At 36.8% G+C, this 26,788-nt stretch overlaps 1 protein-coding gene across 1 annotated transcript; it reads right to left on the reverse strand.

Moving 5' to 3' along the window:
- Positions 1-3,304: 3,304 nt before the first annotated feature.
- On the reverse strand, positions 3,305-24,024 carry LOC114539527 (angiopoietin-1 receptor-like). The gene is made up of 19 exons (XM_028560164.1): positions 24,008-24,024; positions 18,779-18,953; positions 17,812-17,916; positions 16,273-16,581; positions 14,699-15,025; positions 14,164-14,409; positions 13,544-13,828; positions 12,880-13,164; positions 12,342-12,508; positions 11,325-11,418; positions 10,327-10,485; positions 9,456-9,572; positions 7,206-7,390; positions 5,838-5,960; positions 5,508-5,578; positions 5,003-5,043; positions 4,660-4,756; positions 4,242-4,341; positions 3,305-3,882 (listed from the first exon to the last, which is right to left on the reverse strand). Exons 2-19 carry the CDS (start codon positions 18,801-18,803, stop codon positions 3,733-3,735), a joined length of 2,886 nt encoding a protein of 961 aa, XP_028415965.1. The 5' UTR covers positions 18,804-18,953; positions 24,008-24,024; the 3' UTR covers positions 3,305-3,732.
- Between the last annotated feature and the right edge of the window lie 2,764 nt (positions 24,025-26,788).

Here is a 26,788-nt window from a genome sequence, read left to right on the forward strand (position 1 = left end):
TAGTCCCCAATTCGCCAACCTCCATACAGGGCCCCCCCACAACGACGAGAGATTGAAAACCATGTTCAAGAAATGCTGCATGCAAACTTGATCCAACCTTCCAATAGTCCGTGGAGTGCTCCAGTTGTCCTGGTCAAGAAAAAAGATGGCTCATCCCGTTTCTGTGTAGACTATCGTAGGCTCAACTCGGTTACACGTAAGGACAGCTATCCAATTCCACGAGTAGATGATGCTTTAGATGCTCTCTCTGGAGCCAAATACTTCAGTACACTCGACCTTCGTAGCGGTTATCATCAAGTCGAAATGGACAAATCATCTCAACAGTACACAGCCTTCGCCACGGCATCGGGTTTATACGAGTTCTGTGTGCTACCTTTCGGTCTGTGCAACGCGCCTTCCACCTTTCAACGCTTAATGCACCAAGTACTCCAAGGATTGGACGGGAACATCTGCCTAATATATCTGGATGATATTATCGTATTTTCTTGCACATTCGACGAACACCTTTCCCGCCTAAGATTAGTTCTCGATCGTCTACGAGCGGCTAACCTTACTTTGAATCCGAGTAAGTGTTTCTTTGGCCAACAATCTGTGTCTTTCCTTGGTCACCTTATCTCCCAACATGGGATCCAACCTAACCCCGAGAAAACACAATTGGTACGTGACTTCCCTCGTCCTCGAAGTGTAAAGGACATTCGTGCTTTTATTGGCCTTGCAAGTTACTACCGCCGGTTCGTGAAAGACTTTTCATCAATTGCCGCTCCCTCACTCGGTTGACCAGAAAAGAATACCGCATTTAAGTGGGATGAGTCATGTGAAAGAGCCTTTAATTGCCTGAAGAACGCCCTGGTTACACCACCGATTTTGGCGTATCCAAATCTCTCCCAACCCTTTCATCTACATGTTGATGCCAGTGCAACCGGACTCGGCTATATTCTCGGTCAGAACATCGAAGGGCGAGACGTTGTCATCGCGTACGGCGGTCGGCAACTCAATAAGGCTGAATGTAACTATAGCACTACGGAACGGGAAGCACTCGCGGTTGTTGAAGCTATTAAGAAGTATCAAGTTTACCTTTATGGGCAAAAATTCTATGTCCATACAGACCATCATGCATTACAGTGGTTGATGAGCATCAAAGACCCCACCGGCAAACTGGCACGATGGGCCCTCCAGCTTCAACAGTATGACTTTGCGATCATCCATCGCCCAGGCACATCGAATGGTAATGCCGATGCAATCTCTCGCTTACCATACTCAAATATCCACATCACAGCCATCGACACCCCAGGAGTCCAAGTTGACACCATTCGTCATCTGCAACGCCGAGATCCAGACCTGCAAAACCTGATAACCTATCTCGAATCTAAGGAACTGCCAAATGATCAACGCGTAGCCAGAACTTTGCTCCTCCACGTTGATGATTACTACCTTAACGACGACCGTATCCTCTGTCATCTTTGGTCCCCTGGCAAGCGAAAGGCTGGTAATCTCTTCAGCCAACTAGTAGTTCCGGCTTCTCTGCGTCACGAAATCCTTACTAATGCTCACGACGACACTACTAGTGGACACCTAGGAATTCAAAAAACCTATGAGAAGTTACGGCGAAAATACTATTGGTTTGGAATGTTCAAAGATATCGAACATTGGTGCAAATCTTGCATTGACTGTTCTATGAAGAAGTCGCCCCGTTATCGCCGTCAAGCCCCACTTCTTCCCATCCCCGTCGAAGGAGCATTCCATCGCGTAGCTGTGGATGTCTCGGTCCGTTTCCCGTAACGAATTCTGGCTCGCGTTACATTGTCGTCTTTTCGGACTATTACACGCGTTGGCCTGAGGCATTCGCCGTACCCTCTTGTGAAGCTCAGCTCACCGTATCGCTTCCCTTCTCATTAACGAGATCATGACGCGACACAGTGCACCCCGGACCATCCTTTCTGATCGAGGTAGTAACTTCCTGTCAGCCCTTGTCAAGGAAACGTGCAAACTGATGAACACAGCTAAATTGAACACAACCGCTTACCATCCTCAAACTGACGGGTTAGTAGAGAGATTCAATGGTACCCTGGCACAAACCCTTTCTATGTATGTTAGCACCAACCAAAAGGATTGGGATGAACATCTTCCACAAGTCTTGTTTGCCTACCGAGTATCTCCGAATGCTACCACTGGAGAGTCACCGTTTTACTTACTCTATGGTCGTGAACCTCGTCTCCCAATGGACGTTAGCCTACTTCCACCTACCAATCTTAGCCCGTCGTAGCTAAGCATCGCGCCCGTATTGTGACAACCCTTGAGGAAGTCAAACAGCTTATCCAATCAACACCCAGCGGGCTCAACTTAAAATGAAAGCCAGGTATGACCAGTCAGCGCGTCAACCTCCGTACACAATCGGTCAAAGAGTGTGGGTTTTTACACCAAAAAACCGTAAAGGGTTGTCAAAGAAACTGCTCCACAATTACCACGGACCGTACCGGATCGTGGAAAAATTATCCCCTGTTCACTTTAAGCTGCGAACCTTGGAAAACAAACTAGTTCACGCTCCAGTTCATGCAAACCGATTAAAACCATATTTCGATCCGAAAGATCGGCCGATCGAAGCCCCGCAAGAAGATCCAGATATGGATAGTGAACCATATCTTCATGATCATGACATACCAGCGGACAGTTTCCCCTCCTGTGTATCTCATGTCTCTACAAACTGCCCACCACTTAGTCATTCTAATGACGCACCAGCGACCGGAGTAACCACATCCGCCCAAGAAAATGTAAACCACATCTATGATGCCGAGCAAATTGTTGGTCATCGCGTCCGCCATGGAAAACCTGAATATCGTATCAAATGGCGCGGATATGGAAAACGGCACAATACGTGGGAACCACCAGACCACATTTTGGATCAACGTCTTTGGACAGATTTCTATGCCCGACATCCCGAACACCGTCCAACAGCAAACGTTAACAATTAATCTTTAATAAATAAGTATTTTTATATTGGTTCAAGTTAGTTTTTCCTCTGAACAAGCCAGGGGGCTTGTTTTTGCAGAGGGGGGTAATGTTACGAGATAATTATAACAATAGCAATGGCATGCGCTGAACACGTGAACAGTCCATTTTTAAGTAGTGACGAAGAGACGATAATTAGTGGGGAAAAGTTGGGAAAAGTACGGACCATGAGGAGATTTTGTTTTGGAGGCTAGGAAGAAGAGATGTGATTTAAGTATTGACGAATTGAGTATTTTAGACGCATATTTATGATAATAAACAAAGCATAACATTACGTGTGACAGTATAATTTAATATCATAACAATACATACGATACGATGATTGAATATATGTGCTCATCTAGTTATACCGGATTTATTATAAACAAAATCCAGATATGTAATAACCGCACTGCCTGCTTTTAGCTAGATTATTTGATAATCAGCAATTATGATGTGACAGACACAGTTTTTAAAATTTGCATTATTAGTTTATACTATTACTATTTACATGAGCCCGGTTACCCGAGATTCAACGAAGCGTGAGATTTTGAGGTATTGAAATGAGCAGATAAGATGATCCTGGCAGTTCCATAATCACCACAACAATAGCATGTGCTTGTTTGGTGTCATAAAGACTTATTTCAATACATCAAAGTCCTCTCACGCTTCGTTGAATCTCGGATAACCGGGCTCATGTAAACAGCCCCATAGTATACTCTTCTCCAATAGGTAAAATATACATCATTAAAAAGCAGTGTCATATACTCCACTATCTCTTGAAGAATTTTCGTCAAATTGCGTCACCCCCAATGTCGGATCTCCAGAGATGTTTTCACGTTTTGGCAAAATTGTTTCCATCACTTCCATGTAAGGTTTTACGTTTATGTAGACAACCTGAGAAAGTCAAAATGAGAAATTTAATGATGTAATAAATAGCAATAGCTTCTTTCAAAGGAAACTTAGAAAATATTAGTAAAAATCTTAATCATTATCGTTATTATTTTTTTTATTTGTGTTGTTATTTAAACAACATGTTTTTGGATCAGATAATTTTAGACTATATAAATATTTTTTGAGCCATGCAGCTGCAGTCTTGGGCGTGATTGACGCGAGATGACGTCTATTACATGCAGAATTGGAAATTCTTTTTATGTCTTCAGTTTTGTAAAAATACTTTACAGTTGAAATTTAACATCGCCTTTTAAGAAAATTGTATCATTTGCGTTTGTGGGACTTTCATTTCAATTAATTACCTTATTTAAGTTAAGCATATTCAGCAGGGAGTTGTAAATTTCACTAAAACTTGGCCTCTCTTCAGGAACTTCTTTCCAACATCTTGCCATTAACGAGAATCTGAAACAATGATGGCCCCACGTACATTTTCTCTTGAAAAATCAAGGTCTCCTCATCTCTAATTTGGACTTAATCTTTAACAATGCTACCCTAGCTGCAGAATACTTTTAAAAATTGCGGGAACAATGCTTGGTAAGGAGGGCAAGACTAATTTTGGAGAGCGAGTCAGTGTGAGCTTCCTTCCAATTAGCTATTTGACAATATTTCGCCTTCAGAATATGAAAAATCTATATTTGAATTTCTATTTATATAGAAATTCGTGGAAATTTATAAATTTCTAGAAATTTGTCAATAATGATATCCAATATTGCAACTTACATTTCGTTGCTGCAATGTTCTGGTTTGGCCATTCTTTCACCATCATGTAGGTATTCCAATATATCATAGGGTGAAACGTCTGGGTAAGGCTCTTCAGCTAAAATGGTGGACAATAAAATTAATAACGAATTTTACTGGTGCTGCTTACTATCAGCGACGGAGTTAGGGCAGAATAAATAAACTACCTTATTAACAAAGCTGTTGGTTATAAATAATTTTTTTTTTGACCTTGAATATCCTGTCTATTTTCTTTGCATAAGAAGTCAGAAGTGAAATATATAAATCCAAGCACTAAGTTATTTTTCATGTGGAAAATAGCGAAGTAGCTATCGGTAACACTTACCAAGCGTGCAAATCTCCCATAAGAGTATACCATAGGACCATCTGCATTTCAAAGACAAATTCAGTTTATATTATATATCTATGCGCTGCTGTTAGCATGATCAATTGAATTTATTCGTCATGCAATTTCGTTAACATTATTTTAATTGGGAAAGCATTTCTTTTTATAGGTGAATCTGTCTAAAAAGGTATTGAGGTTTGGCTAAAAATTGTAGTACAGTATTTAAAACTATTCGTAGCACAATTATGATTATAGTTGAATTTGATAGCTCGAGAGTCAACTTTGTAGTTGTTCTTGATATAAGGTTTTACTTATACTACTTCGATCATTTAGCAGAAACAAGTATTATAGAATTTCACTATTGAAGATATTATCGGTTTATTGCTTCAGGCGAGGGGATTTTTCATGCATGTATTGCTATATAGTATATTGTTTATGTTTATATATACTGTGGGGACAATAGTGTACAAAAGAAATTAGTCGATGAAAATTTAAACATCCTTACATGTCTGAAGCTGCAGTGAAACGGCTTTCTTCCAAAGCTTCTATTGACATCCATTTAACAGGTAGCATTTTCTGAAAATTAAATAAAGTAAATCTACGTTTTTATCGGTTACGTTTAACGTTACTTTTGCCTATTATCAGTGGCGAGGCTAGAGCGATAATTGGGGACTGTTTATTCATATATTCGGTTCTGCATGACGGATTGCTATTGTAAACTATTGCACTTACAAAAGAAAACTGTAAACTATTTACAAACTGTAAACTGTATACGTTTTATATATAGGCTATTCTTAATTGTCTATGAAATCTTGCTAAATACAATAGTACCTACGTTTTTGTTTATAACGTACTGCGCAGTGACGTCAATTCTTCGTGCCAGCCCAAAATCAGCGATCTTAGGCACAAGCTGTTCATTCAAGAGTATGTTGCGGCTTGCGATATCTCGATGAACGACCTATCGATGATACATCGCAAAAGAAATAGAAAAAATAATGATAATACATAAGAGATGAAAGATATTCTGCAGATACTTTTAATAGAGCAAAAAAGTAGTTTTGTAATGTTATAGCGCACCTTATAGGCTATATATAGCGGAGCTTATAGGCTATAGCGCACCTTATAGGCTATAGCGCACAAGAAGGTTGAAAAAAACGCTACTTTTGGATATTAATTTCGATAGAACTTACTTTGGTAAGACTGGAAATTAATTGTTAATTAATGTAAATGCTACTGATTAATTACTAAAATTTATGCGGGTTTCTTCTAAAATTACATTAACCAATAGCGACTCAGTGGTAAGGCAGACTAAATGTCGATTAAGGTAGTTTAGAGTACATTACAAAGTTTTTTCTTTTATTTTGAAAAATATAGAAATCTTTTCATGCCACATTGCAAGCCAAGTTCTCTAAATGAAAAAATCTTCAATAACTATAGTTACCCAGACGAAACACGCTGAAAGGCAGAAAACAGATTTTTGTGAACACGATAACAAACTAGGTTTAACGCTAGAACGACGGAATTAGTTTTATTTAGTTCTAAATATTTTGGCCTCGGAGCTGAACCTCAAATAAATAAAGCTCTTCCAGTATTAAACATTTTACAGGCTATAATCTATAATCCAGGCTTGCATCCCTGGAAACTTTTAAAACAGGATAAATCGTGATTTGCAATGTACTACACGTACCACCTTAAGACTTTTTTGCCATAAATTTCTGTATTTTTTCAAAAGTATTATTTAAAAAACCAAAACCAAGATATTTTGAATTTATAATTAGGTTGTGTAATGGCCTTTTGCATAATAGACCAACTTAAGATCTAGGCAACAAGAAGAAAATAAATCACCACAGCTAAAAAGAGCATATACCGCGAAATTAGTATAATTGCCACATGCCAAGTATCACGGAAAGTATTGCCATTCAAATAGCCAATTTTGCATACTTTTTAACTAATTTAGTTGCACACTTCCTGCCGAAGTATAAAATAATATACAAAATTGTCAACTTCACATGGCTATATTTTCCGCACTTTAGAATATTTTGTAGCCAAACTTGGTAATTTTACTACATTTAGTATGCTCTTTTCGGAAATTTCCTTTTTATTTCCTAAATCAATTAGGCCATGGCATAATAGACCTGGTTTATTATGCGAAAGGTACATTAATTGTGTCTGACCATAGATGCGCCACTATGGCCACATTTACCTTTTTCTCGAACAAGAATTTCATTCCTCTCGCTATGTCGACAGCAAAATTAATGAGCTGTCGTTCAGTGAGTGAGGAATAAATATTAATATATTGTTGGTGCGGTTCTTCATTTGTTCGACTCTCTTGTAGCAAATCTTTAAGATTTCCTCGTGGGCAAAACTCCATGATCAATAATACTGGAACTAAAGCAATGATAAATTGGCTGTTAACAAAGGTTCGGACAATTGAAAATTGCTCAAGTCACTTAATTAATTTATTCTTTAATAAATACATTAAACATCATCCAAGTAATGTCGCGTTGTATTTATCATTAACTTTATAGACCTAAAGCCTTTGCCCAACACCACAGAAATTGATGTTTATGAAGTTTCAACCCGAAATTCTGATCACTGGTTTATCTTGTGCATTGCTGTATCGCTATCAAAGAGAAAACTATTGAATAACTTTAAAAAGTTCGGTTTTTCTTCCGGGTACGCATTATGCAATCTTTTGACAGCTCATCATACACATCCGACAGCTGTGAAATGGCCATTTTGCGGCTTAAAGTATACACAAAGTATTAATTCAGATGATTCGCTTTTGCCGTGTGCAAGCTTTAATCTTTTTGTGAAAAACATATTTTGTGTAGTATATGGCTCTGACTTTATTTATCAAAAGGAGTCCATAACTCTCCATCCCTGTTAAGAAACTGTGCAAATTAGAGCAGTAATAACTTCACGTTCGCGTCGTAGATTTTGATTCACTAGTATAATGTGAGAAAATTCGATGGAACTGATCACTTGGTACAAATCGAGTTTCTGATTGGATAATTGTCAGTCGAGTCGTATATGAGCTTATAGCCGACGAGGTGCGTGGCTATCAGCCATATACGACGAGGTAGGAGTGGTATAATTGTTTTATATTATAGCCAAATACCATTTGTTGAGCGACAAAAGTATTTATTAACAATTTAATACACATTTATATAAAAATAAGAATTAATTAATTCAATTATGTGCAACGAGTCAGGCACCTCCGCCATTTTGCTTTTTCTTTGGTTTTGCTACCCACCATATATGAGCTAAAATACGGTGGGTAGCTCGACCAACCAGATTGCGAAATAGCTCATATACAGTGCGTAGCTATATTATAATTCAGGATATATTAAGTTGTTTCAACGGAGAAACGGTTTTTTAGTTGACAACTAAAATCAGTCCCTTTCTGCCATTTCTGATCACCTGGATGAAATCATAGCGCTAAAAACGTTTGCAGGATGATGCAATAATCGTAGACATGATAGCTATAGTAGCACTTACTACGATTAAATATCCAGCAGGCTAACGTCTTCTCTTGTGTAGTTCGTGTGTGTAGTTAATTTCAAAAATTATTTTATTCACGTTCACAGATAATTGGTATTGGTATAATAACTGATTAATGACCGAGTGTGAGGTCTGTATGTGAAATATCAGGCCGAGGCTTTTTAGTATGGACCGTGCAAAGAAGGAGCGAGGTTGATCCGAGGTTGATTTGGTTGTAAAACGTTTACATTTGGAATCGCTAAATTTTATGAACAAATGCATGTCAGCATATCTGATACTGTTCTTGTTTGTTATATTTAAGAATATGCTAAACGGTATATTTTTAGAAATATATGAAACATTCAAAACTTGAGCAAATAAATATTTATATAAAGAAGCCTATCCTTTATTTTGTTTTGAACAGACCCTATTTGCAAAAGCCGCTATTACCTGCCCTCCTTAAACCTTGAAAAAAAAATGCACGCAGTTGGCAAGTCCACAAGATAACGAATAGCACGCATCAGGGGCCGGTTGTATCAAGCCCGTTTAGCTTAAAAGGCGGATAAGTCAAAATTAAATAGCACTCTAACAACTCTCTTGAATGAGACAACTTGAATATTATGCACTGAATATGTAGTTGTAAACTGTATCTTTGTATTAAGGTATAAAACATTCAGTTTGCTTCTTGAATAAAGCGATAGACTTGCTTTCTATTTTGAACTTATCCACCATTTAAGCTAAACAGGCTTGATACAACCGGCCCCAGAACTTTAAGTGTTTAACTGTAGCTCCACACTGAAAATTAGATGTTGTATGTATATCTTGCTTTTATCGCAGAAAATGCAAAGTGGTGCCCCCGCATGTCCCGTGGGTGAAGAGCAGTTGGGAAACATGAAGTTTCCACTGCTTCCTTCCTTCGATCCAGAGCCCTTGCTCTAAATCAAGCTGACAAGTCTATAAAAATTAGTACCTGTTTTTGTACATCCACCAATAAGTTTGATAATATTTTCATGTCCATCTTCACTCACGTATTTTAGGATATCAAATTCCCTCAGCAATTCATTCCAATTGTTTTGTCCACGATTGACTAAATCAATCAAAACAGAATGTCAGTCCCTTTGAAAAGTTTATACCTGTATACCTATTTAACCCTCAAAGATTATGATGGCATTAAATTGGCTTTGCACATGCACAAATAAGTCAGAAAATTATAATCCGCCCTAGCTCCTCCTTAAAACGAGTGACCAATGAAAGAGCGGACAAAGAAAATACAAAGCGACCCCATCAAACGAATCGTTTATAATAGTAAAAATTACATGAACCAGCTCATACTCACAAAGGCAAAGAGTGCAGGGTCAGAAAAAAGTTAAGGAGACTTCAATGCTTTCTCGTCACTGCAAGTTCTACTCAAATTGTTCTTTTTAAAATGGTTCAAACTACTTAACCAATATAGTAATATCATGCAGAGCGAACAATAATGAAGCAATTAACTGACATGCATATAACAATACAGAATGCAAAGCGGTGAAGTAAAATAATCGGATGATTTAAGGTTTTAAAGATACATTCTAAATTGAATTTTTGGATTGGAGATATACTTCACCCGATTTCAAAAACATTCTTCGATTTTTAGACCTTACGAAAACCACAATTTGTTTGATGCATTTCAGCAGTGGCGTAGCCAGCCGGACAATTTGGTCATGCTATGCAAATTTCAAGTGATTACAATCATTCTATGAAAAATTCTTAGAAAATTCATTGTTTTCACTGCCAATGAACACCAAAATATTAGCATAGCATGATTAAATTGTCAGGCTGGCTACGCCATTGTATTTCAGAACCTTTTAACGTCTTTACGGCCACTTGTATGGCTTGATGCTGATCATAATTTGAAAACGATTTCCTTAATATGCCTTCTTTGACAAGCCCAAAATAACCTCCTCCCAATGTGTTGTCCAAAACATCCAAACGATCACGATTGAGTTCCCATGGTGGCAAAGCTGAAAATAAAGCATGAGACTATGCGTAATCCTGTCAATTAAACGTTCTCTAAATAGACACTTCTCGAATTCCTATTTCCAGCCATGAAAACCATCCCACTAACAATAGATTCATATAACCGACATTATTATGCATTATTAATGCAATCTCGATTGTGATTGGCTAAAAACCTACAGATAATTCTCAATGTCTTGCCACCTACACGACATTGAAAATTATTCGTAGGTGACGTAATTTTTTGCCGCTATAGTTTGTTGTCAATAATGGCGCAGGCTACCTCTCTAAAAAGGAAATACATAATAAAACAATTATTGAATTCGGTTTTCGCATGATATCGAGAATAATCAAGCCTCAGCTTCGCTTCGGCAAATAACGCAAACTTTGGCTTGATAATTCTCGATATCACACTCAACCTCATCCAATAATTGTTAATTATTATACACACAAGCGCCAGATATGAGGTATCCTGCAATTTCATTTGTTGGCTACTAGACAGATATTAGCTCATATCTGTCTAGTAGAGAAAGTAAACAAAATAGCTGAAAGAATTGGGGAGTTGAGTGAAAAAGAATTATAGAAATCCAAGCTCTAGTTGATAATAGCACACCAAAATGCACCGAAAGGGCGACAAAGTTTGTGTATATAATAAGACAGTACGCGCCTCGTCGGCTATCAGCTCATATACGACTCGAGTTCGCAAAATAACTGTTAAATAGATGACATTACCCGCCTCGCTTCCAAGCTATTGTTTTCATTGTGTGCACTCAAGAAAATTCGGGAAGTGTCTATATGCACATTAAAATGCGTAAATAGTTAAATTAAACTTTACTTGTATTACCATCAGAAACACTTGATGCATCTTCTTCGTAATATTCTGGGTAGAGGATTCGAAGATTATTATTGCAGGAAGTTTTCACAGTATTTAAAACCATCTGCAGAAAATAATACGGAAATTAACATGTGGATTGTTTAACATTACTTTGATGCAGTTATTTCGATTGTTGTAAATTACGGAAAATATAGCCATGCGAAGTTGTCGAAATTTGTATACTTTGTGTATTACGGCTGGAAGCGTGTAACTAAATTAGTTACACATTTTCGCACGTAACAAAAAAGTATACCAACTATGCAAACTTAATTCACATGGCTATATTTTCCATAATTTACAACAATTCGGAACCAAACTTGGCATTTGGACTAATTGAAGAACGTTCTCACTAGCTGTGGTGATTCATTTTCTTCTTATATTACATGGATAAAAAAAAGTCAAAAGCGAAAGTCGTCCAATGATTTGCGGGTCATTGCAGTGTAAAAGGAAGTTTCAGAATGAAAAGGCTATTAATAATAATAACCGCGGAAAGAAAAATAAATTTTTATCTTTATCGATGAGATGCATGATCGAGACATCAGCAAAATAGGCATTTTAATTTGTTCTCGTGCATAACCAGTAGTAGCATAGCCATGCAGACTGACGATTTGTCCCGCTATGCTAATATTTTGGTTTTCATTGACTGTGACGACAATAAATTTCTATAGACATGAATAATTATAATAACTCGAAATTCACATAGCGGGACAAAATCGTCAGGCTGGTTACGCCACTGGCCAGAAGGCTGCTTTTTCAAATAACTTCGCGTATGATGCAAAATGATACAAAAGCACTTCAAAAGCCTTCGTCAGGTGTGATAAATTAGTAATGTGATGCTAGCCACACTAATTTTCCTAATTACTAACCAGAGAAACTCTCTCGTGTATTTTATCATGCAGTTGTTATGCCACATTTGATTTCGCTCTTGTTCCTATCAAATTACCGCGTTTCTTCATGAATTTATGCCTTTTTACGATTTAAAATCACATCATTATTTTTTTTCATCATTCTGTTTCTTCTTCGAGATCGCACAACAAATATAACCAGAATACATATAACCGTCATACAAGTTATGGCGACAGCTATGATAATAATTATCAAAGACGTGTTCTGTTCTGTGATGGTTTCACCAATTCGTTTTCCGCTTTTAGGATCTGAAACACATACATAAACGTTGTACATATTGGCCCTATTGTAGATAACATTGGCATCAGTATTGCCAGTCCTTATCGAATGTGAAACAGAGAACTTTGAAATTCAAGATATTTATAATTTGTTATAAATATTTATAATATTAATAATATGATATTCATAATATTTCCGGCTCAAAAGTTCATCGTTATTTTCACCTTGCGAAATGCAATATCACGTTTTGGATCGGAATTTGTGAGAAATTAACGAAGCTCAAACAAAGTTATAGCAAACAACGGGCGATTTTAAAGCGATTGAAAAAATCACTATCCGGTGGATAACGATATCCGGCTTTCATACAACCGGCCCCTGAGCGAGAAATAAACAAACTTACCAACGTGTGTGAAACTTATCCAGTTGCTGGATCTCCCTTTCGTTTCGCCGCTCAACCCAGCAACCGAGACTGTGTAGTTAGTATTTAGAGAAAGATCATTTAAGGCGACGAACGAACTCTCGCTAGACGTTTTCGTGTCGTAAGAAAGATTTCCGTTTCTTAGAGTAACAGTGTAACCAGTAATGACATCGAACTCTTCATGTTGCTCAATAATCTTCCACTGAACCACAGCGGAATCAACCGAAAGAATGGTAACATCCACATTGGTTGGTGAAGGAATTGTATCTAAAATAGAATAATTCATATAATTCACTTCAGAAAGAAACTCTGAACTGCCTTTGTTTCGGTAGCCTGGACATTAATAAAACTGGGCACCATTACCCATGCATTTTAGCCTTGCCGTGCTTGTCATGCATGATATAGTCATACAACTTTTAATTTAACATAAAAACTATTTTTTAGATAAGAAAATAAAACGTATTTGGTTGGTTCCTGTCAGCTTTCATCTCGCGGATAGAAGGTGTGCGTTCATGATATGACTCCAATCAAGATTTTTGAAGAAAAACTGATTAATTTTATCGCCCCGCGCTGGCGAAATCGCGTCAGTGAAAAGTCAGTTACAGCTAGTATTTTTGTTCACGGTTGAATATAGTACATTCCATACCCAATGTTGTAAAGTTGTATTTCAATGTATTTCCATCGCCATACCGGGTAAAACCACGAACCCAAACAGCATATTTCGATTTTTTTACTAAAGCTGGTAGCGTGTAATCAATGCTATCATTGGATAAAGTTACGTTGAACTCTCGGTTCTTGCCATACAAAAAAACTTTGTATCCCAACAAAACACCGTAAAACTTCGCGTCAGCCTGAATCTTCTCCCACCTAATTTCCGCCGCAACTGACGATATCTTTGCTGGGAAAATTTGGTTTGGCTTTGCAAGTTTACCTGAAATACATAATGGGTGATGTTAGAGAACCGTTGCTGGAGGACAAATTAACGTTGCATAAATTTTGCAAAAACGTAAATTTTGGGCAAAATACAGAAATATTTACTGGTTTGAGGAACTTTGTTAACTGCTGTTGACCGCTATATTATAAACCTTGACCGCTCGCATAACAATTATTTTTAGTAAAGCAAGGAAACATCTGGATCGGAGGACAACTTTTAATGATTATGGCGTCAGTGCAATAAGTCTATATTTGACGATATTGACGAAAAGCGCATTTCTAGCGATATATAGCTTTAGTTATTGCCATGCTATTATTTTCATTCATAATTACCTGGCGAGTAAAACTGAACGGTGCCGATTACCGAATCACCTTTCTCCGTTACAGATTCGATGCTTACGGTGTATGTTTCTCTCATTGTCAAGTTGCCGAATGTAACGCTTGATTCATGGTACCTTCTAATGATTTCGTGACGTTGTTTCTCACTCTTCAAAGAAACATTGTAGCTAGTAGACGTTGTATTTAAATCAGGATGCCCAACCCAACGGACGGAAGCAACGGTCAATTTCAAACTCACAACTTAAAAAACGAAAAGTTCATTGCATTAATGATGAAATGAGTAACCAACATATAAGCGATGTTTTGGTGGTAGTGTTTGTTTGATTTTTTTTTAAAGAAAGGATTTCGCCTCCTTTTTGCTCAGAAAAACTTGCTTAGTAGTATGGCAAGAATAAATTTTAATGTTATCCAGAGTAAAAAAGTGGACTATAGTGGTCACATAGTGGGATTTCCAGTCACATACATAGTGGAAGCTGTTTCATGTCAATATACGAAATATGGCAGATATATTCATGTTTGTAGTACTTACCTTCGACATATAGTACGAACACCTTTTTAGAATACACTCTGTCTAACGTACTTATGGCTACGCATTGAATGCATAAGGAAAATTTTCTGCCAACGATAGCAACTGTTGAGTTAACAAAAAAAGCATTTTCCCCATTCACATTATCGATAGGCTTGGTATCAACATTAACACTCATCCTCTCCTTCCAAGTGCTCGTGGAATTGATCCTTGAGCCATTCAATAACCACTTTACATCAGGTTTAGGTATCCCAGAACCAATACACGAGACTTCCAGTTTTCGTGGGTTAATTTGAACCGACATACGTAAAATTTTTGGAGCTAACGCATCTAAAATATAATTCATTATTTGAATCATACGCATACTTTTTACTGGTTGCATTAAATGCAATAATGCTTGAATGCCTTAATTTCGTTTTTCTTTACTTAATGATTATTAACATGAGAAAATTGCTGGATGCTGATTGGTAAAGGTGGTCTTTTAAAAAAAATTATTTCATTTTGAAAAATATAGAAATCTTTTCATGACATATTGCAAGCCAAGTTGCTCTGAGTGAAAAAAGGCTTGTAGGAATCTTCAATCACTATAGTTACCCATACCAGACACATCCAATGGTAGGAAATTGACGATTTTTGTAAAAACGATGACAAACTAGGTTTTAACGACGTAATTTTGAATCTTTTCATAAACTATAGAGAACAATACAACAGAACAATGATACAACAGAATAAGCCAATGGACTCTTTTGTTAGCTCGGGATGAAATCCTAATTCATATCACTTTTCGTTTAATTCAGGTTTTCTTCATATATTTTTTGAAAAAAATATTCAGGATCGATTAGGGAGCCATATAAGTTTGCACCCTTGAAATTCTAAGAACAGAATAAATCGTGTTTTTTGTGTAGAAGACCACCTTAAGAACAGTACAGCCATTTCATTATTTGTACTGCATTATATTACTAATATATAATACTACTTACAAGCCGTTCTCACATTACTTTCAAAAACGCATTTTTAGCCGCAGAATTTTTTTCACGGGAATGTTTTGTACAGGATGTGTCATTCTGAAGGACCCACTGCATAAAATGGCGTAGGAAGCACGGTAATTGGGAGGGGGGGCATATATTCATATATTCATGTTGTGCAAGTTTAATTTCTTTTCAAATAAATTGTTTTTACTAGTCTGTTAACATTGATATATGAATATGTGACCCCCTCCCCCAGTTATCGTCAGTGGCGTAGCCAGCCTGACGATTTTGTCCCGTTATGTAAATTTCGAGTTATTATAATTATTCATGTCTTTAGAAATCTATTGTTCTCACAGTCATGCAGTGAACACGAACATATTAGCATAGCGGGACAAATCGACAGGCTGGCTACGCTATTGGATATCGTGTTTCCTACGCCACTGGACTCTAAATTCTTGCTATGCCAAACAAAGATCCCATAGAACAATACACACTAGTCCCGTTTAGCCGAGCTATGGTTAAGCATCACCCGCTTTTAAACACTTTCACGAATTTCATAATCATAATCAGTAATAAATTGTAGCCTTAAGACGCCATAAAGAGACCTACCAGTGACTGTGAAATTCACTTCAGCAGCGTTACATGGCGCTTTACTTGCAGTAAGAAGACACATGAATTTATCGTCTTTGGTAACCCCAGTGACTGTAACACTGCAGGAGAGAGTTTTATAACGAAGAACTTCTTCAACTTCACATTTGTGTAGGTCATTATCGTTCTTACGAAATTCCACCCTTGTCATATATCCTTGGTTTGGGTGATTAATCTTGACAGAGCCGGTACATTCCAATGTTATAATGGTGTCTTTTGTCACATATGGGTAAGGTGTCGCTCTGTAAGATATGTTTGGTATCAGAGTTTCTTTAAAAGAGAAAAGAATAACCAATAATAACCAATGGCGTTGTTATTAAGGTAATACCGTATATTTAGTCTGTCAGCGTTCTTTTGATTGTGTAATTTTAACTGTTGGCCTTCATGGCGGCCTAATTTTTTTCTTCAAATATGGCGCCTAAGTTATCTTTTTATTTTAGTGTTAACCGTATGTAAGTGCCTGTCAAATCTTTGATCTTATTCACAGCCTCGTTCCCAGGCGCTTTAAATAGAATTAATATAGGAACACTACAGGCTTTTACATAGATCAGTGGCAAAGCTGAGCGAACGCGCAAGGAGTTTTAGGGAGGACGCGGAAAAGGAAGCATTTCTCCGTCGAGTCCTCCCCAAAATTCCTTGCGTGCTTGCTCTGCTTAGCTACTGATCTATGTAAAAGCCTGTAGTGTTCCTATATTTATTTTATTCAAAGCGCCTGGGAACGAGGCTGTCTTATCCGTGTAAAACATTGCCCGCGCGGATTTGGATTTTAATAGGGAGCATGAGCTCCCAACGACCTTGATGAATGTTCTGTCAAAAGTTACTGTCGGCAACAGAAATTCAATTATAACTTTTAGAGCGCACCACAACGTTGTGCTATTGGACATTTAGTGGCTTTAATTTAGCGCCATTATACTAAGTTCGGTATCCTCTTTCTATGCTCGGTATGATTTATTTCCTTCTTCTTACCTAAATCATAAGTTGGTCGATTCTGCAAAAGGTCAATTATCAATGCTACGCTACTGTTTAGAAGAAGACTTGTTTTACGTATTTTCAATTCCCACTGAGCAGAACATCTGGACTGAGTTTCGCATAATCTATAGACTAGACGTCAATTGGTTTTGTTGGGAAGACGTTTTATTTCAAATATTAAATATTTATTTCGTTTGACGTTTTTGTCCCCATGCATCAAGGCGTCAGCAGCTGTTAATGGACCTTTGGAAAATGTTTATTGTTCAAGTAATCAGGGGCCGGTTGTGTGAAGGCTGGATAGCGCTATCCACTGCATGGATAGAGATTTTTTCAACCGTTATAAAAATGCTTGAAAGGATTGCTTTAAAATTTCAGCTTTGGAACCAACAAATATTAATGAAGTCCTCGATTTAGGAATACTAAGATTTAATCAAAGTTACAGCAAACAACGGGCGATTTTAAACCACTATCCGGTGGATAGCGCTATCCGGCTTTCATACAACCAGTCCCAAGTATATAAGTTTGACTTACTAAAATGTTTTGACTGTACGTGATCTAAGCATCTACCACTGAGATCTTCATAAAGCGTCATAGCGAGTGGTAGTTGAATTATTGCCACAAAGAAAAAGATGTGACCTAAGAAAATTAGAAATTAATATATTTTTAGTCGAAGAGTCTTCAAAACGTGTTTGAAAGACAGATTTTTTTCTGTAAAACCACGGTTGATTTTTGCGATTGCTTTCCCTGATAATATGCATCGTCAAAAAAACTAATTTCTAGTAATAGGGAGTTATTATGCAGTCGTCATTGTAATTTTCGCAGTATTCTCTGCTAAATGAAGATCCGTCTTCAGTGAAATCATTTTGTGATAAAACCGCATGCATATAAATATGTGTGTTACTGCTCAAGTTAATATCTTGGTCATCTCACGATTTATTACGATATAACAATAGAGTTGATGCATGTTCGCGGGCATAAATGTGTTTTTGGCCAGACTCTGAACTCATTACTATTATTATTATATTAACTTTAAAAGGCAATTTTTGAATAAAAAATTATGCAATGGGTAAAAACATTAGTCATTCTTCTGATTGGCTTAGATCAGCGAGCTAAAATATATTTCAGCCCGGCAAATCTATCGTTTTAGCCTGAAAAATATACGGCAATGTCCGCCAAAGTTAATATAATCTACAACACTTTTTCATTCTTTCTCAGTTAATGAACACCAAGGATTAGGCTGGTTACACCGGCTATTTCGACACAAATTATGCCGTAAATATATTCGCTGCATGCATGCGTTCATTTGTAAAATAGTATTGAAATATTTTTACGATAGATCATGATTATGTGTGAAATACTGTTGTTTAAATAAAAGACATTCTATAATTGACTGTCCCATGCTATCGCAAAAATAATATATAATATTTCACAGAAGTATGCTCAAAAAGATGAAATTGAAGATAATTACGATTTGGATCGTAGGGATCAACACACTTACGCAAGTTCCAAATATAGTTTTCCATTAAATATCCGATAAGTTCAACGATTAGGTTTAGTTTGTGCCGTACTTGTTTTGTTGTGTGCGTCACAATAATATATCAACATCCGTTTTCATTGTTTCAGGATATCAGAATATTACCAGAATATCATTAAATTCTTTGACGTGCTTAATCCTAAAAAAAGTTCAAAAAATAATTAAATGACACAGGAGTGTGTTATGGACACCCGTCTTATCCGTCTCTGATACAGGTGATTAAGAAAAAACAAGCACATTTACGTATTATAAAAACGCTGTGGGATAAAAGGTCATCCATCTCTCAGAATTGTTACAATACTTCCGCAAGAGAATGACACCTCAATTTGAAAACAGCAACAACGGATCTCCAATAACGACAATGCAATTCTGGTACAACGATTCAAAGTTTCCTTTCAATGGGTTACAAAGACCTTACCACTGACGTCGTATTATTTGAGTCTATATCGGCGTGACAAAGAGAGTTAAACGTTTAACAATACGAACTATCAAATTAAGTAAAATTTGTTTGCGATAACTGATTGACGTTATTGTATATCACAGGCACCAAATAAATAAACTTAAAAAGAAAATAACAAAACTCTGACATGAAGTACTGCGCTCTCTAGTCTAATATTTCAACTTCCGTTTTTTCAATGCTAAATTAACATAAATAAACTCTCTTTGTATTATCTCTTTTGTACGTGCGGAAGTGGTCATGCAAGGCCCACATTCCACATTGGCGACAATCATATATTACAATTATTCAGAGCCTAGCTCGATACATAGCTAGCGAAAAAATATTTTTTTAACCCATATTTCCCCAGCTTGTATGGAAACTGTACCAATCCAAATCGTATCAAAGGTTTGTGATACTAAAATTTGAACTTGGTTGATTTACATTCCAGTTTGAGAAATCTAATCAAGTTGAAAACACGTTAATCATAATTCGTGTTTGATGGAATGAAAATCAAAATTGAGCAGAACTACAATCATGCTGAACTAACGACTGATCGAATCATATAATCGTGTGAATATTTTTCGTTTTTGGGCCCGCTAAAATATCGAGTCAACGATAGTAATATAACCTCGCAAATTCCGGTTTCTATTCCTACGCCTAGCTGCCACATCCCCTTAAACCTCTTTAATCCAACCGAAAATCCACTTTCACTTTCAGCTGGATTTCCACTTACAGAGATATAGTTAACTTGCTAGCGAAATATTTGCGTATTTTCTTTAGAATTGGAACAGAGTGAATAAATTAGTTCAATATGACTGTTCTGTTCTGTAAAAGAAAATGTACATATATTTCACCAGCGAAATATTTTTCAGTACGTGAAAATCCACCCTTACCAGAACTTTTTTCGTCTGAGCTAATTCAGGTAAAGAAAGAAAACCTATTAAATAATCCATCAGTTACTTCGGCATCTCTCAGAAGAAACTGCGAATGTCCGCGATGTTATATAGTGCACAGTCTGTAATGCATAAAAGCAATGCTTTGTTTTAACCTCCTATATTTATGTTTGCGTGCAAAAATTCGGAAAATGTATAATATCAGGTAATTCGCTAATCGAATTGTATCAACGAACAGATGCGGAAAAGCCGCCTATCTATAGCATAGATTTACTCATTTACACTGTAAATCATTCTGAACTTCAACAAACAACTTACACGGGTATTGTCAGACCATCGTCTCCGCCGGCGTCTGGCACGAGCTTCAATTGCATATATATAATTACAGGATAAATCCTTCTTAAAAGGCCCCTTTTGACTTAAAGATATCTCTCTGTTTAGAACCATGCATTTGTGTTTGTGAAGTGCAAATAGTTAAGGCGAATTAATAATATTTACAAAATATTACAATTTTACCAAAATCTCAGTTTTATTTGCCCTCCTTTTCAACACATGCATAAATTTGGTGAAAATTTTACTTTCAAAATTTTGAAAATAGAAATGTGTTAAGAAGTGTCCACGCCATTCGAATAGACACGAAAATTGTGGGCTTAGTAGCATCGTCTCTATATTAATAATTATGAAATCGACAGAAAGAGCGTTGCCAAAATTTCTGAACTAAGAGGGACTCTTTAAATATAGCACCCACATGCAGGCCAAAATATTTAGAACGGAGAATAGTTGAACTTTGTTTTCCGCTTTGCTTTTCCAAGAACATACTGTTTTTATGACGAGTACGTGAAGGAATGTTATATAAATCATAAAAGCTCGCTTGAAGGTTAAAGCCGGTTTTCCACTAGCGATATTTTTCGCGCGAAGCAACTTTACTCCTTTGTATTTGAGCATACTTTACTCCTTTGCAATTGAGAGCTCTGAAACAAAAGTAAAATGTCGCTGCGCGCGAAAACTATCGCTAGTAGAAAACCGGCTTAAGACGCCAACGATGAAGAGTTTTGACCCTAGCATCCGCCCTCTCAACTTGATCCAGCCCAGCAACCCTGTATTCAAATAATATATTGGCTCTTGTCCATAGGAAATGTTTGGCAAAAATTAAACATCGCCACATAATCGGTTTATATTTGTTGCAATAGCTGCATGTCATTCCGCGCGGTTCTAATAGTTAACCTGCACCGTAGAACGAGAACGAACGAGTAGCCTCATTAACTGAACGAGAGTACGGTTCACAATCGTTCAAATAGATGGTTTCTATTGGCTAAAACAAGTTTATTATCATATTTGTTTGTAAACTTTAAGCCATAGCATGCATATTTTGGTGAGGTAATTTTGTGTTGTGATATCGTGTATATTATACGGTTAAAACAGGGGGCATGCAACAAGATGACGATGATCGATGAACGGTAATGGTAACATCCCAAACTGAGGAATAACTAAGTTGAATAATATTATACATAGAACCCTGAGTATTTTACCGAAGTCGTCAATTCGTAAACTCAATTGAATTTTATAGTTAATCAAGGTCGTGTTAAGTAGCCTCAATGCAATTATTACAACAATTCTTAAGCATTTCTTCATGTGTTTTAAGACATTTGCATATACGTGTATTTATATGCAATTCCAGGTGGATTTGCAATTGTGCAAACTACGAATGAGCTGTTTGAAAAGCATGGCAGACGACGTAGAGGTTTTAAACATCGTGCTATTAAATTTGCACTACGCCGTTCAGGCAATATATTCAATGTATACTACCGGTGATAAATGCCGCAATGGAAGAGCAGACGAGCGAGATCGAAGCGACTGACGACAATAATTTAACTATCGTAATATGTATAGCAGTTACTGCTGATTTGCATTTAAGTTTATTGTGGCTATGGAACTTGCTTATGCTCCTGGGATTTGAATATACGTTTTAACTGGCATGTTATGGAAATTACAATAATATCACAAAGTCGAGTTAAACTTAACGCTAAATAGTTTCTATCACATGAAATTCCTTTCTGTTATGATCACCTATTAGGCTCAAATAAAAAATGTGATGAAATTACAATTCTTTAGGCGTTTTCATGCAGTTACAAGATGTGAGATTTTTACGTGCGCATGCATGTGTATTGCATATCCCCAAATATATATCTAATGGTAATACATGTCTGTGTGTATCTTCTTTACGGCCTTAAGTTAAGACTATCTTCTACCATCCTTGATTGAATTAGCCGAAATGTAGTTTTTCTATCAGCACAACGACAGAAAAAATATACAAGCATTACAATACGGTTGAAAACATGTTTAGTACAAGCAAGCGACTTTTTGTCGCTCATTCGTTCGTCGCTCATTCGTTCGTCGCTTTCGTCCATTCGTACATGTTTAAATATGCAAACCAATCAGCTTTTCGTAATTTCAATGAAAACATTAGCATACTTGCATATTCGTTCGTTCTCGTTTTACGGTGCAGGTTAACTAATATAAGCATGTAGGACGGGAACACGACGACGGCAGTTATCAATACAATGCTTCATTGAAAAGAAATGAATTTTTAAATACCTATATGGGAGTCTTAGACGTGATCTACGTTCTATATTTACAACGGCAAAACGTCGTTTATTACGTCCTATGTAAAACGTCAGCATTTCGGGACCCAGTGAGCGCTAGCTCGAATTAGGCTCTATAGAATTGTCCCTAAACGTAGAAACAATATTTTCATCGTCTTATATCTCAGTAAATTGGCACAGTTGACAATATAGAACAACGCTTTACCATAACATTAATCTAGAGGAGTATTCCAACCACGTCGTACATGTTGTCAACAACTAGTCCAAAAGTTACATGTACACTAACTATATGAATATAGTGCCGAAAAAAATCAAATATTTATGATTAGTATATTTGAGATTACAAGAAATTAAAATTAAGCCACATATCGAATAACATAATTGCCTAAACGCCTTTCGAACAACCGGCCCCATACAGGGTTCATGGATTGCGTGCATCAAGTTGACTCATTCAGAGAGATGTAAGAGTGCTGTTTCATTTTGACTTATCCACCGTTTAAGCTAAACGGGGTTCATACAACCGGCCATACATAATTAAAACCATGAAATATCATTGAAAATATCTTCCCTACCTTCAGAGATACACAAGTTTGTTTTGAGATCCACTTAATTGTCATCGAGCCTTCAAATAAGAGCTTAGATGGCTAGATTGGTAACGAAGGCTAGCTAATGTTAGACGTCAGCCCGTGATATGTGAATGGTGATGTAAAACTGATTACAATCTGAACAAAGGATGCCTCCTCTTCTTCTATAACAATCATCCGACGTACTGATTTCGTTTGCTCCTAACTCTCAATTGATTTAAGAACGCAACTATAATCTATATATTGCAGCTTGTTTCCGCCTAGTAATGCTTGACCGCTACACAGTTGCATTTGTACAAACAGAATTTGAAATTCTGCACATGCTGGTATATTCAAATGGCAGTTTCGCAGTTCCCCTTTCTATTATCGCAATTGATCAGCCACATGCCAACTACGAGGTTTTAGCCAGACACGCCGGAATATAAACAAATATAATTTAATGACGATTACAAACTCTCTGAGTAACTTTCAGAGTAATTCCTTGTTTGCATCATTAAGTTATATCAATTGTTTAGAAATGTCGCAAGGATGCTCTATAACATGCTTGCAGTGTAATGAATGGTAGAGTAACGCGATACAAGTTTATAGCTATTAAATATCGCCCTATTGCAGAAAGTGTCACAGTAAACAATCTCGTTAGTGAAGTCGCTATAAAACGAGTCATATATTCATACCTTTTTCGAATTTGGATTACTCCGCTGTTAATACGACAAAGCTTCTTGTTATTTAGGGCTACTAAGAGCGATTAGATATATCTGTCTTCCGTTTCAATTAATTTGCATGCGAAGTATGCAAAGTCTTCTCATAACAGCACCCACGCGGCCAGGAAGTTTATAGTATACTCGGCCACCAGATCACATTACTTGCATAGCTATGTGTGTTGTGTTCAAGTGAAAAAACTTCCTCAAAGTAGCTAGAATCTTGTAACGTCTTCAAACTTTACTAAAACACGAAGTACTAAATCAGGGACATACGAGAATTGTGACTCAATTGTAGCCTATAACAAGACGTCTGTTCTGGCGTTAACTCCGGCGTGCCTATCACGCGAGTCTTTAATACAAAGCTATGGAACATAAACAATACAGTTCATACTCATTTATATGCCTTGCGAATTAACCTAAATGTTGTTCGATCTCGAAATTCAGAAGCACATCGTACTTTAAATATATATATGCTATATTATAATCTTAACATTGAACTTAACAAACAGCATCAAAAGAACGGTTTATTTCTTCCTAGTCTTGGAGGAATTGAACTCGCGCATCGGAAAATTAGCCAAAGCTATTCACCATAACTCTGGTAGGTGTGTTTATATCACTATGCAAACGTACAAGAATATCGTTATATAAAAATTCATGTTGTATTGTACATATTTTACTATGCCTGCATTTCAGTTTGAAAAACGAGCATCACAAGTCGTAACGCGTAAATAGCAATGCGAAAATAACAAATATACCATATTCTTCCTATGGCTATTTTACTCTTTCCAGTGAATTCAAAACAACATTGTAACATGCGACTGTTTGCAGAACCGGTGAGCTGCCTGCGTTATTCACATGCAAGTGATGCAACTGTCAATTCACTTATAATAGTTTCGGACAATAAGGCGGAAAATATATTACCCTCGACTTCACCCTCGACATTGCCGACTCTCGACCCTCGACTTGCTACCATCGACCCAACCCAAACTCAGTTGTTATCAACATTGAACAATATTGTTGACACTGAATCGGGTGTAACAATATTGTTCAATGTTGATAACAACTCTGAACAATGTGGGCGCACAACATTGCTCCATCCTGTTTATATCAACTTGCATCAACCTGAGCGTTTTTAGGCGTGTAGACATTAGACAGAACTGTGACGTAGGTATAGAAACGGTCACATACACATGTCAAATACTATAGTATACTTCGCGCCTAAACACACTTGCGAAGACGAAAAATAATAAAAAAAAACCTAGGCGCATTTTCAACTTCGTCGCTCACGCCGGAGCAATAAAGTGAATCCGACTAGGTCTCCAAGGTAGTTGATCGGTGTGGAGAACGAAGCGAAAATTTGTTTGCTTATTTTAGAGTGGGAAGCCTGACCGGGTTGCTTACGAGGTTCACCTGGCCGTAGCTTTAATTCCGGGAGAGGAGTGTATTCATATATTAATGTTTGTCTAATGCATGAACAAGAGCGTACAAAAGATTTCAGGGGTCGGTTGTGCGAAGGCTACCCACCAGATTGTGATCTTTTCAACCGTTTTAAAAATGCTCGAAAAGCGATGAAATTTGATCTTTGGAACCAACAATTGGTAAAGAGGATCTTCGATTTAGAAATACTAAGATTTAATTAAAGTGATAGAAAACAACGGGCGATTTTAAAGTCGTTATGAAAATACACCGCTCAAATAAAGCTTCTAGCTACGGCCCTGTTGCTTAGTACTTGTCTAAATCAATGAGACATAATTCTGTCATAATGAATTAAGCATAAATTAGTGCTTGTAATAACCGAGACTTCATATCGCCTGCGAGTCTTCGATCACCGAAATAAATCGTCACTATTATAATGATAAATATCATGTTACGCATAAAATACCTTTAAAAATAGGCAAACACGGAACGTCCGCTGGGATCAACTTTCCAAAAACTTGCCTTGACATGCAGCAATACTCAGCAATACGGTTGAGAGCCTTTGAAGTTTAACTGCAAATTAACTTACTTTAAAATTCATGCAGCAAAAAGGATGTCATCTTGGAATTTATGCTTACGTAATATTGAACTTTTTGAAGACCTGTAAGTCGGATATATTTAAGTAAAAACATGTGTTTTTTAAAATCCTTTGCGTGATCGGTGAATGTGACGTAAGATGTGTAAGATAAATACCAAAATTAATTGGCATTAGAGTAAATTGGCATTTCAAGTTCGTAAATATATCATCTGTTATTTCAGAGTTAAACAAAGGTGTATTATTATATTTGCCTACTTTGTGTTGAATACAAAATCAGTGTGGCAATGGTCTAAAACCGAAATACGCGGAATTAGGAGCAAAGTTAAATTATTTTGTCATTTTGTGTTTCCAATATTCGACATTATAGATGCATGCGAAACTGAGAGGGAATATACGAATATTAGGCCAAATTTTCGTTGAACGTTTCAATGTTGTAAATATGTTTTGCCAGAAATACAAGCATCTGTAACACTATCAATGAAATTAAAACTCTAGTTTTCCTAACGTTCGATCAACACATTTTTGGACGCCAGCAGAACAATTGTTTGCGAAACAGGTAAATAATCTCTTGCAGAAGCAAGCTGTGATATTTGTAGCATAATATATCATTATGCGCATGTTCAGTATTATGAAGTCTCGGAAAGATATTCTTCATACAGACCTCGGAAAGATTTTCTTATATAGACTGTTGATTTTGCAACAAAATTACAATAATTACAAAAATCGCAGGTATAATGAGA

Source organism: Dendronephthya gigantea, unplaced genomic scaffold (assembly GCF_004324835.1).
Source record: "Dendronephthya gigantea isolate DGI-Jeju-01 unplaced genomic scaffold, DenGig_1.0 000204F, whole genome shotgun sequence".
NCBI classification, from domain to species: Eukaryota; Metazoa; Cnidaria; class Anthozoa; order Malacalcyonacea; family Nephtheidae; genus Dendronephthya; species Dendronephthya gigantea.

Bases quoted from the DNA above. Each gene is read 5' to 3' on its own strand.
- LOC114539527 (XM_028560164.1), bottom strand. From the start codon at position 18,803: ATGGAAAACTATATTTGGAACTTGC. The intron at 17,917-18,778 runs GTAAGTGTGTTG...TAATTTTCTTAG, and splicing joins AAACTATATTTGGAACTTGC to GTCACATCTTTTTCTTTGTG. The intron at 11,419-12,341 runs GTGATTTTAAAT...TATTTTCTGCAG, and splicing joins TGATGAAAAAAAATAATGAT to ATGGTTTTAAATACTGTGAA.